Source organism: Lytechinus pictus, chromosome 5 (genome assembly GCF_037042905.1).
Source record: "Lytechinus pictus isolate F3 Inbred chromosome 5, Lp3.0, whole genome shotgun sequence".
Classification (NCBI taxonomy): domain Eukaryota; kingdom Metazoa; phylum Echinodermata; class Echinoidea; order Temnopleuroida; family Toxopneustidae; genus Lytechinus; species Lytechinus pictus.
The window spans coordinates 5,204,907-5,216,984 of record NC_087249.1 but is presented as its reverse complement, the minus strand read 5'-3'; the positions used below and the strand labels follow the sequence as shown (position 1 = coordinate 5,216,984).

General features: G+C 34.8%; 1 protein-coding gene across 3 annotated transcripts in view; it reads right to left on the bottom strand.

Moving 5' to 3' along the window:
- The window catches only part of LOC129262526 (uncharacterized), a 44,085-nt gene that overhangs the window by 30,557 nt on the left and 1,450 nt on the right, over positions 1–12,078 (bottom strand). For all 3 annotated transcript variants that reach the window (XR_010293595.1, XM_064099683.1, XM_064099684.1), the window contains exons 2-6: positions 8,221–8,476; positions 6,615–6,700; positions 3,704–3,796; positions 3,107–3,247; positions 2,791–2,905 (exon numbers count right to left, since the gene is read on the bottom strand). Coding sequence is in view for 2 of the 3 variants with exons in the window: in XM_064099683.1 (XP_063955753.1) it covers positions 2,791–2,905; positions 3,107–3,247; positions 3,704–3,796; positions 6,615–6,700; positions 8,221–8,437 (652 nt within the window). In the remaining variant the exon portion in view is untranslated. The remainder of the gene's footprint in view (positions 1–2,790; positions 2,906–3,106; positions 3,248–3,703; positions 3,797–6,614; positions 6,701–8,220; positions 8,477–12,078) is intronic.

Sequence of the window (12,078 nt, the reverse complement as noted above, 5' to 3'; positions counted from 1 at the left end):
TCGGAATATCAAATATTTCAAGCTCACGCTTCGCGCTCGCTTTATTGATTTTCATGATAAAAAAAAAGGTATTTAGAATGCCAAGATTCTAGGTTGCGCATGTTTATTCAGATACGCAGCTTGTTCTCTATTTAAATCATCCAATATATCAAACATTTTCTGCTCGCGCTTTGTGCTCGCATTATTAATGTAGAAAGTTTTCTAATTATCATTTTAATGATTTACAAAAAATGAACAGAGTGTCCCATTTTTAGGTGTAAATCTCGATTTTTTTCTGCATGCGCTTCGCGCTCGCATCAATTGTTTAGTTATATACTTATCCTTATCACGATTACAAAAAGTGCTTAGAATTTCCATACTTCGCTCGCATTATCTGATTGTTGAAAAATGTAAGGTCTTCATGGCTAACTGCAAGCAGCCGTTAACAGATCCCTTTTTGATCAGATAAAAACATATATTACAATTTTCTGTTCGCGCTTCGCGCTCGCAGTAATTATTTAGTTGGTGGATACACATCTGGTTTAGGATCACAAACATTGCGCCCAGAATATTTAAATTTTAGGACAAAATACTTGAAAAAAAAATAGCTCGCTCTTTGCACTAGCACTATTTAAATAAGGCTTATGAGATTATTATATATTTATGTTGATTTATAAGAATAAAGCTTAGAAATGACTATTATAAGACTACCCCTTCAAAGATACAAACAAAAATCAACTTCGAGCGGCCGATCGGGAAAATGTGGCTGAAAAAATTTGGCCCCCCCTATTGACAAAGGCTGGATCCGCCCCTGTCTACTGATAGCTCTTGATGAGGGGGGGATGGGTTACCCTTAAATATTATTGTTGAATTTTCAGCTCAATATGTTGCTTTGACCCCCACCCCCTTCACACACGTTTTATATATCCCCGTCTACTAACAGCTCTTTATGGAGGGGGGCACCATTTTTTTAAATTTTCAGCTCAATAATAGTATATTGCACCCCCCCCCCCGATCAGATGAATTTCGCCACTTGACGTACTTGATTTCAATTGCCATATAGCCCCAAGATCCACTGACTATTTATCTAGCTTACACATTAAAAAAAACTGGAGAGTTGTCAAACTCAACACAAATATACAATAAAATAACAACAAAATGATATACTATAGAAAGAAAGTATTAAAAAAATTGAGAACTTGGTAGAATAAAGAGAATAAAATGTTGAAATTATTTACCCCCGTCTCCCACACTCGATCTATTCCGTATTAGACAATGATATGAAATTAGGCTGATCTGCCTTTATTTGTGCACAATATTCTTAACTAAAGTCATGATATGACCATTGACATATGGGTTATAAATTTTCATAGTTTGATCACACCACATCCACTTTAAATTCCTGGAAATTCCAGCAAAAATACATGTTGTCATGGGTACGACACACATTTTCTTTATTGAAAAGTATCACAACCCCAACGTTGAAACTGTGCAAAGGCCTTTAATGGCGAACTCCGCTGGGTTGATACATAGCCTATGGGTGATGAACATACGTGGTCAGTGATACTAAATTAACCCTATGTCCACAATTCATAAATTATATCCATAAACTTTGAAAGTTATGACAGCAATTTAATAACTATCTCAAACATAGCCAAAGTTCATTGACCTTATGACCTCGGTCATGTGACCTGAAACTCACACAGGATGTTCAGTGAGACTTGATTACTCTTATGTTCAAGTTTTGTGAATCAGATCCATAAACTTTCAAAGTTATGATGGAATTCAAATACTCCCAACTTGGCCAAAGTTCATTGACCCTAAATGACCTTTGACCTTGGTCATGTGACTTGAAACTTAGGCAGCATATTTAGTGATACTTGATTACTCTTATGTACAAGTTTTATGAATCAGATCCATACACTTTCAAAGTTATAATGGTATTTCAACAAATACCCCCAACATAGCCAAAGTTTATTGACCTTATGACCTCGGTCATGTGATCTGAAACTCGCACAGGATGTTCAGTGATACTTGATTACTCTTAAATGTCCAAGTTTTATGAATTAGATCCACAAACTTTCAAAGTTACGATGGTAATTCAACAAATACCCCCAACTTGGCCAAAGTTCATTGACCTTAAATGACCTTTGACCTTGGTCATGTGGCCTGAAACTCGCACAGGATGTTCAGTGAGACCTGATTACTCTTATGTTCAAGTTTTGTGAATCAGATCCATAAACTTTCAAAGTTATGATGGTAATTCAACAAATACTCCCAACATAGCCAAAGTTCATTGACCTTATGACCTCGGTCATGTGATCTGAAACTCGCACAGGATGTTCAGTGATACTTGATTACTCTTAAATGTCCAAGTTTTATGAATCAGATCCACAAATGACCTTTGATCTTGGTCATGTGACTTGAAACTCAGGCAGGATGTTCAGCAATATTTGATTACCCTTATGGCCAAGTTTCATGAACTAGATTCATATACTTTCTAAGTTATGACATTTCAAAAACTTAACCTTAGGATAAGATTTCAATATTGACTCCCCCAACATGGTTCAAGTTCATTGACCCTCAATGACTTTTGACATTGGTCATGTGACCTGAAACTCAGGCAGGATGTTCAGTAATACTTGATTGGCCTTATGTCCAAGTTTCATGAACTAGGTCCATAAAATTTCGAAGTTATGCTGTCATTTCAAAAACTTAACCTTCAGTTAAGGTTTGATGTTGACGCCGCCGCCGTCGGAAAAGCGGCGCCTATAGTCTCACTCTGCTATGCATGTGAGACAAAAAGGATACTGGCAGTATCTAATGCTGGCCCACTGGGATAAAACAATAGTCCACTGCTGCCCTCTGTAGTTGACTTAAAAGGTTGAAACGATAGACAACCTCCGTAATATAACTCGTTGTGATACTGAATAAAGTAAGATGGGTGAAAAAATGTCAGAAATATACACAAATGATTGCTTGCAACATGATCACTGGACTTGAGAGTTAAAACACCTTCAATTGTACAGCAATAACAAAATTAGTATAAAAAAATAATTTCATGGGTCATATAATAACCTTTTTTAAATAACGAGTAGTATAAGAGGAAGTCAATAGATCATCTCACCATTCTTTCAATTTGTAGATGTGTTTCCTCACCAAGCAGCTGTTGCACCATTGAATGCCCAACCCCTACGGATGATACAGCTTCTAGGATATTCCTGGTCTTACCTAGGTTATTTTTATGTTCTTTGGTGGTTGGTACATGCTGAAATGGAATAGAAAAAAAAATTTAGGATGTGCAAATTGATGTTGCTGGATGAACAATTAACAGGGTACTCCAGCTGAAAATGATTATACAGTATAATTATACAATATCTAAATAACTAGAGTAAAATTCACAGAGCAAACGCTGATAATTTTAGCAAAGAGTTAGACCATGGTCTAAGTTAAACCTGACTTCAGAATACGGCCCAAGGTATGCAGAGGCCTTAGACATGATTGGTGGCTTGATTTTGGGTTTCAAATTAGATTCTCAATCAATTTGATTCCTATCAGCTGCAGTTGAAATCAGATCTATTATAAAGGTCTGAATTCTACATTAATACATGCAGTGTTCGATTACTACAATTCACTTCATTCATTATTTGTGTATCATCAATGGCAAAAGTTGATCCAATGATCAATTACTAAGCTTTATGAAATGGGGGGCTCTGGTACTTACAAGTTTCCTGATCTGCTCCCATTCATCATTTGATAGTACATCATGGAATGGTCCAAACGCCATATCTGGATGATTAGCAAACAACCCTTCAACCTGATACAAAAATAAATAAGTAAAAGAAAGAAATATTTTACTTCAATGTTAGTCGATTATCACCAGCAAAATATCTCTGATATCAAAATATATCACCGAGTCTGAGAATTCATTATGAGCTGCAATTTCCACGAGATTAGGGGAGGAGGAAATGAAAGTAAAAACTTCCGTCTGTGCTTGTCCATGAAAAGCGGACATTTGGGTGCTAACTTACAAACTTCTGAGTTGGTTTAAAGAAATACAGAGCAGTATTTGTGGTCAATAAGTGATTAACTTTTCATAATCAGCAATATTTTGAGCATATCAACATAATCATGAAACCATTATTTAATATTCAATATTTTTCAATATCCAGAATTTTGATATCAAAATATTACCAAGCACTAACAGACATGTATTTAGAAAAAAAAGGGATCCTGGTGGGTATTTTTAAAGCTGTTCACAAGTTATGAATGACTTTATGAACGTCTAATGACCCTTTCTTGTAGTAAATGTACACACAGAGGTTTTCATAGGTGTTGATTTAGTTCCTATAAGAGGGTCACCCGTCGATCATAAATTCGCCTGTAACTTAAGCCCGGCGCACACTGCGATTCATTGTGATCTGAATTTCAAATAAATTATAATAACATATGACATGAACATTCCAACCTATAAAGTCTTAGCTATCATACATCAGAATAGTGGTAGGACTACTGAAAGCAGAAATTCAGTCCAGTTCGAGGCTCCCTGTAGGAATAAAAGCAAATTCAAATCCATATCGTAATGACGTCATCACCCACTACGACTTGAAGCCTATTTTTACTTTACTCCGACCACAGGGCTTGCCGCAAAGCATAAGTATGATTTTATTATTCCTAGCATTATGCAGAACTCGAAATGAAATAATATTACTTCTTAGAAGTTTCACATTTACCCACAAGGAGGGTGTGTCATGAAAGTTGTAAACAACGACTAATTAGTAAGCTTGGATAATTTCAGTGATATCCTTGTTTTTAATTGGTTGAGGAACACTGGTCTTTGACTATTACTATGGTAACTACTAGTATCAGACCAGACAATTAAGTAAATGCTAAAAAGTAACAAGTGGAATGCCTCTGGCCGTCTCACCTGCATCACGCGATTCAATATAGCAGCAGTGCTGATTTTGAAAACTACTATAACTCGCACAAGATGTTCAGTGATACTTGGTTACCCTTATTTCCACGTTTTATGAACTAGACCAATACACTTATAGAGATATGATGGCAATTCAACAAATACCCCTAACGTGGCCAAAGTTCTTTGACCTTACATGACCTTTGACCTTGATCATGTGACCTGAAACTCGCACAGGATGTTCAGTGATACTTGATTACTATTATGTCCAAGTTTTATGAACTAGACCAACACACTTTCAAATTTATGGCTGTAATTCAACAAATACCCCAATTTGGCCAAAGTTCATTGACCCTAAATGACCTTTGACCTTGATCATGTGACCTGAAACTTGCACAGGATGTTCAGTAATACTTGATTACTATTATGTCCAAGTTTCATGAATCAGATCCATAAACTTTCAAAGTTATGATGGTAATTCAACAGATACCCCCAATTCGGCCAAAGTTCATTGACCCTAAATGACCTTTGACCTTGGTCATGTGATGTGAAACTCATGCAGGATGTTCAGTGATACTTGATTAACCTTATGTATAAGTTTCATGAACTAGGTCCATATATTTTCTAAGTTATGATGACATTTCAAAAACTTAACCTTAGGTTAAGATTTTGATGTTGATTCCCCCAACATGGTCTAAGTTCATTGACCCTAAATGACCTTTGACCTTGGTCATGTGACATGAAACTCAGGCAGGATGTTCAGTAATACTTGATTAACCTTATGGCCAAGTTTCATGAACTAGGTCCATATACTTTCTAAGTTATGCTGTCATTTCAAAAACTTAACCTCAGGTTAAGATTTGGTGTTGACGCCGCCGCCGCCGTCGGAAAAGCGGCGCCTATAGTCTCTCTCTGCTATGCAGGTGAGACAAAAACTATTACAGTACACCTCTGATATCATGTTAAAGGAGGATATAACTGAATGATAAAATAACTTAGATCAGAGTATAACCAGTGAACAAATTGTGTATTTATTATGAGGTATTCTGATATCCATGGTTTAGTTAACCCTAGCTTTAGTTAGTCTGTAAGCACAGACTCAGATTTTATACTTTAACGAATTATACCATGTCTTGAGTAAAGACTACATGCCAAACTCTATCTCTGTCATATAAGTAGAGCCAGCCTATGTGCATAGTGAATCTAGTCTTGCTCCTTCAGACTATGCATTATGACATGTTATGGACTATGCAAAATGTGAAAATCAAGGGTCTGTGCTTGCAGACTAAGGTTAACTAGAGCCAAGCTTCTCTGGAGTGCCAGTTGTAAACTCATTCACCAAATTCAAATTACTTTGAGTTTTGAAGCTGTAAGAAAATTAATTTTGTTCTTAAATGAGAAGAAAATGCAATATTTGAATGAATCATTTGGTATAATCAATATCTTTATCATAAATACTGAAGAGGTTTCATGAAACAAAGTAACCTACTATTGTTCGAAACTCCAACAAAATAGTTTTTTAAGCTCCACATTCAAGAGACATAATACACTCCCTGTGGAGAATTCCAACAAAAGTACTTTACAGATCCTTACATGCTCCTGAGAAGACTCACCCATCCAACATTTTTAAAGCACACCTTTTTTATGGCTCGACAATCTATGCACATTATCCACTCCAAGTGGAGCATACAATGTTCCTATGAACTTTTGGTTGACTAACCTGTTGTTCTATATTCATACCAAGCTGCTTCTTTAGCAATCCACTCCTAATGTAATCTTCATAATTTACAACTGCAACAGATGAACCTGGATTGGACAATGAAATCTTGTCAAATTTACACAACTGTAGGAATGAAAAGGTATATGATTAAAAAATCATACGTACGAAATAAGTAAATAAAAATCATGGGAAATTGTGAATTGCGAGTTATTTTGTAAATGATTAGTCTAAACTTTGAAATCAACATTAAAGGGGAAGTTCACCCTGACAAAAAGTTTATTGTAAAAATAGCAGAAAAAAATCATTAAAATATTGCCGAAGGTTTGAGATAAATCCATCAGAGAATATAAAAGTTATTATAATTTTGATTATTTGATTTGTGACGTCATATGCGAGCAGGATTCCTAAATAGTGAATGGTAAAAAATCAATGAAATTTCATTTTCTAAGAAAATTGAAAATGGTTTTTACTGTAACTTTTGTATATCAATAGACAAATCATTTCACACTCTATCATAAAAAGAAAACAAAGATAGGCCATCAGGAACCACTAAAAAAATGAAATTAATGCATTTTAAATTATACAACATATGAGGCACCTGATCGTTTATGACATCACAAATCCAGAACTTAAAATTGTAATAAATTTTTTTTTACAGATTTTCCTCAAACATTCTCCAATATATTTTATTATTTTTTGGCTATTTTTACAACAAACTTTTCTTCAGGGTGAACTTCCCCTTTAATCTGACAATATTTGCCTAATGACAGTGGAATTAAAGTAAACTTTATATAAATTGTAAACTGAGATGGGCTATGCTGGACCCCCCGAAAAATCCTAACTTAGCTATCATAAAATATAATAAATTATATATCATATGAAAGAGAAAAGCCTTTGTTTGCACCTAGTGATCAGTCAAAAATGAATGATTCTGTATCACTATATGCCATAATGCATGTTTAGTCCTAGCTGTGATCATTGAAGCGCAGTGTGCAATGCTTCAAAGATCATGACTTCATTTATATTTTCTGATACATGAAATTTTATGCTTTCATTTGATATGCAATTCTTAGTATTTTAATTGGTATTCTGCATTTTGCAAACAATTGTAGACGAATAGATATCTGACTGCTGTTGCTTCAATGACCAATTAGATTAATTTTTCATATTCAATTTCCTATCAAAATGAATAAAACAAATAAAAAAGGAAATATGTCCTCTGTTTTGTACCTAATTCCAAAAAGTGATCAGTCATGAATGAATGATTATGAATCATTTCATGCAATAATGCATATTTCAGAACTTTCTGTGATCAATGAAGCACTTCAAGGAATGCTTGAATGATCATGACATATTTCATTTCTTTTCCCAAGAGATGAGATAATAACTCACCCTTGAAGTTAAATACAGTGAATAATTTTCCTGGTACATGTATCCTATTGCAATTCACTCAACATTTCTTTAAAGAGCACTACACAAAAATCCTTTTGTGTAGCAGATTTTTACACAGGACATGACAGAACTTAGCTGAGAGCTTTTCTCTTATTACCAAAAATGCTTATCAAATTGGTAAGCAAAGTTATTCCCTGGAATAATAATAACAAACCTTCATTTGGTGGCAAGAAAGGTACACAGGCCCCTGCAGGCATCAGCTTCTGTGCAGCTTCATCAGTGATGTTGTACTGAAAGTATTGCTCTAGAGAACCTCCCTTTCCTTGCCTAACATCGTACGCATGAACACATCCAAAAGCTTCAAATGGCTTACATCCTCTGCTACCACTAGTAATAGGGGCAGGAAAATGAGCAGGTGGGAACGTCGACATGGCTAAGTCATGGTAGCTTGGGTTCCAGTAAACATTGATCTAGATATGGGTGCAAAGAAAGAATCAAGGAGGTTACATCAAGAAAAACAAGAGGAATGCCTCTGGCAGTTTTACCTGCATTATGCAATTCATTATAGCAGCAGAGCCAATTTTGAAAACAACTAATATGAATAATTACAAAAAAAAATTATTATTCACAAAAAACACAATTCATATGATAATTAGATTAATTCATTGAACCTAAATGACCTTTGACTGTGATCATGTGACCTAAGACTCATCCAAGACGATCAGTGATATTTACCCTTGTTTCATGAACTACATCCATAAACTAGTATCCCCACATGGTCAACACTCATTGACCCTTAATGACCTTTGACAGTGACCTAAAACTCATGTGAGACAATCGGTGATACTTGACTCTGACATAAGTATGTCCCAGTTTCATGAAATAGATCCAGAAACTTTCAGTTATGGTGGCCAATTCAACATATACCCTGACATTAGGAAGATAATGTTAGTCTGATCTACTAGTAAGTTAGCAACCTAACGTTAAACATCTATCTGAGACTGAGATTACTCGATCTGCTCAAAATACATGCACTCTCACATGCCATGCCATCCAGCACAACTGGTGTCAACAGGTGATTTTAATAACTCACGTTAGTCATGTGCACTGCAGATCACACAAATGTGAGTTTCTAATGTTATGCGACATAGCTGCATGAGACCATGAGCAAAATTTCTACTCAACAAGCTGTAAAAGAGTGGAACGATCTACCTCAAGAAACTGTAAAGGCAATGTCATTGGAAAGTTAAAAAAATGGCTTGACAAATTTTGGTGTGAATGAGAGACCGCTAATTCGAGATGCACATTCAAGTTTAAATTAACCATAGTCATGGAACAGGCTAAATCTAGTAGAAGTAATCAACCACAACATTACAACCAGATATCTACATTTAATCCTATATTCATCTGTATATCCTGATGTGATATCATACATAATTGCATGCACCATTAATGAAAAATCCTACTTGCTAAGTACTATCCAGACGGGGCTATTCTAGCTCAAGCGAAAAAGGAAAAAAAAAAGTTCAAACGTCTGGAGCCACACTGGAAAGTGTCAGCATAAAACAGGCTGATTGGGAAACGGCACGACAGGGCAAACTAAGCCTGCAAGAAAAATGTGATCTGAATTGATTTTCAGCTCGTATTTAAGATCAAGAAGATGTATGAAAAGAGAAATTCTGAGACTTCTGTTGATGCTAAGGACAAGGTAATAGCATCATTAGAAATGAGGATTACGAGATAAATAGCAAACCCTCATTTTTTGTGTGTGTTGAGATTGCAATTTCCCATTGCGTTTACTAAAATTGAATTTCTGTTGGGAACAATTTTACACTGTGATCTGATTTTCAAATTAAAAAGAAATCATACTATCAGAAAGTGTCAAATTTACTATCTGGCACTCTGTGGACAAGTTTTTGGCAGCCATCAAGAATAACAGCTCTCGGCACCCATTTGATTTGGATTTGTGTGTGTCCCATACAGCCTAAGGCAGAAAAAGCTGAAAATCTGTCTGATTTCATTCTTCTTTTTTGTGGTCATAAATTGGAATATTTCATAAAATATCACATTTTTGTTATTCTGAAGGTAATTTCAATTATTCCTCTTCACAACCATAAAGCACATTCCAAATCCAATTTTTTTTTCTCCAGACAAAATTAGTCTCCAAAACAAGTTTGAAGTTCCAGAATTTTAGAAATCTTATAATGATTTAGATTATAGTAAGTTAATTACCATACTGTATGTTTTTGGATCTTATTACCAAACACTTTTCATAATATCCAATCATGTCAAACTTCATCAAACATCCACCATGAACACACAAATAGACTAGATCTAGTCTACAGGACTACAGGTAAATACAGATATAACATTTTTGCCCAGATCAATTTTCTTTTTTACCTTCTGATCGCACCCTGTCCCCTCTTCACATGTGAAATATTTTGGTCACTTAAAAATGGTATTGTATTACCAAGCTAACGTGTGAGTTTTGTGGGAAGAAATGGAAAAAAATAAAATAAACCACTGATCAGCTTTTTTTCACCATGTTTTGTTGTTTTGAGAAAAAATTTGTTTTGGACCTTTTTCATCATCTTTCTTAAACGTAATATTGAAATTACCTTTGAAAAGATGTTGCAAAGTTAAAAGCGTATTGAATTTCTGATGTGTAATAGAGCACGTTTGGTAATACAAGGCTGGTCGACATAGTGAGTGATATTGTCCACCGACCTGGCTTGTATTACCGAACACGCGCATCATACACATCAGAAAGTAATTTCATACGCTCAGAACATTGCAACATCCTTCACATGGTCATAGAAAGATGATAAAATTTAAAAATTTAACCAAAAACTTATTTTCAAAGTCTTTGTATTCTCAAAGTAAGAAAACATTATAAAAATAGCTCATCAGTGATTTTTTCATCTTCTCCCATAGAAAACACATGTTTGGTTACAGGGCCCCATCTTACAAAGAGTTACGATTGATCCAATCAATCACAACTATGGAAAGCCAGCAACGTCAACATCTACATTACATGTTTCTTCAAAATGTTTTCTAGAATATGAGGTAGATCTATATTCATACATTATAGGCCGACAGTACTGTTTTCTTGACAATTCAGTATGCTCCTCTTTGTTTTCAAACTCAAAGGACATAAAATACACAAATAATGAAATAGGTCTACGGTATACCTGTATACCGTAGACCTAGTAGTAAGTATTTCATTATTTGTGTATTTTTATGGTGAAAGAAAAACACTGAAAGTTTGGTGAATTTTATTATGACAATAGACCGAAGTTAGTGACTGTGCTTTATATTTAAAAGTGTTCGGTAATCCGGTACTAGCCTAGGCCCACTCTAGGCGACACCGCAATACTTACCCGTGTTAATAAAGTGGGACTCCGCTCACGCGCGTTTGGGCCTCCCTAGCTTAGAACTAAGCACTAATATCACCTTAAAAACTAAATCTACAAGGTATGTATAATCTATTTACAACTTTAATAATGTTTAATCGGTACTCACCGGTTCTTTTGATGTATTTTCTCAAGAATTCCCACGGATTTGTCTCAAATCTCGCGACAAACCACGTCGCCATAGACAGCTGCATATTCTTTTTTATTTATAAATAAAGCGCCCCTTACGATAGTTGTTAACAACGCGGCCAAATCGTTAGGTTTTTTGCACTGTGTCCAAGGCTTTTTTATTTTGTTTGATTTTTTATTTTTTAATAAATATTTTGTTCAATAGCGATTTTTACGTCAAATATTAAATTTATATCATAAAATATTTTTTAATTGTAGAAAAATACATAATATTATGCAATAATTTATTCTATATATATTTTATAATAAAATTTATAATTGTTGCGGTCTTTAAAAAGGATAGTCGATTGATCAGGTGATGACCACACGTATCACGTGATCTGAAAATCAGCTTCATACCGCTTTGATCGCACTCGACGGTGACCGGACTGACTGCCAAAAAAAGATCGAAAATGACTCAAATGTAAGTTTCCCTTTATTTTATTAAATTCAAATTAGGAATAGGAATATATTTAATGGGCAATCTTTTA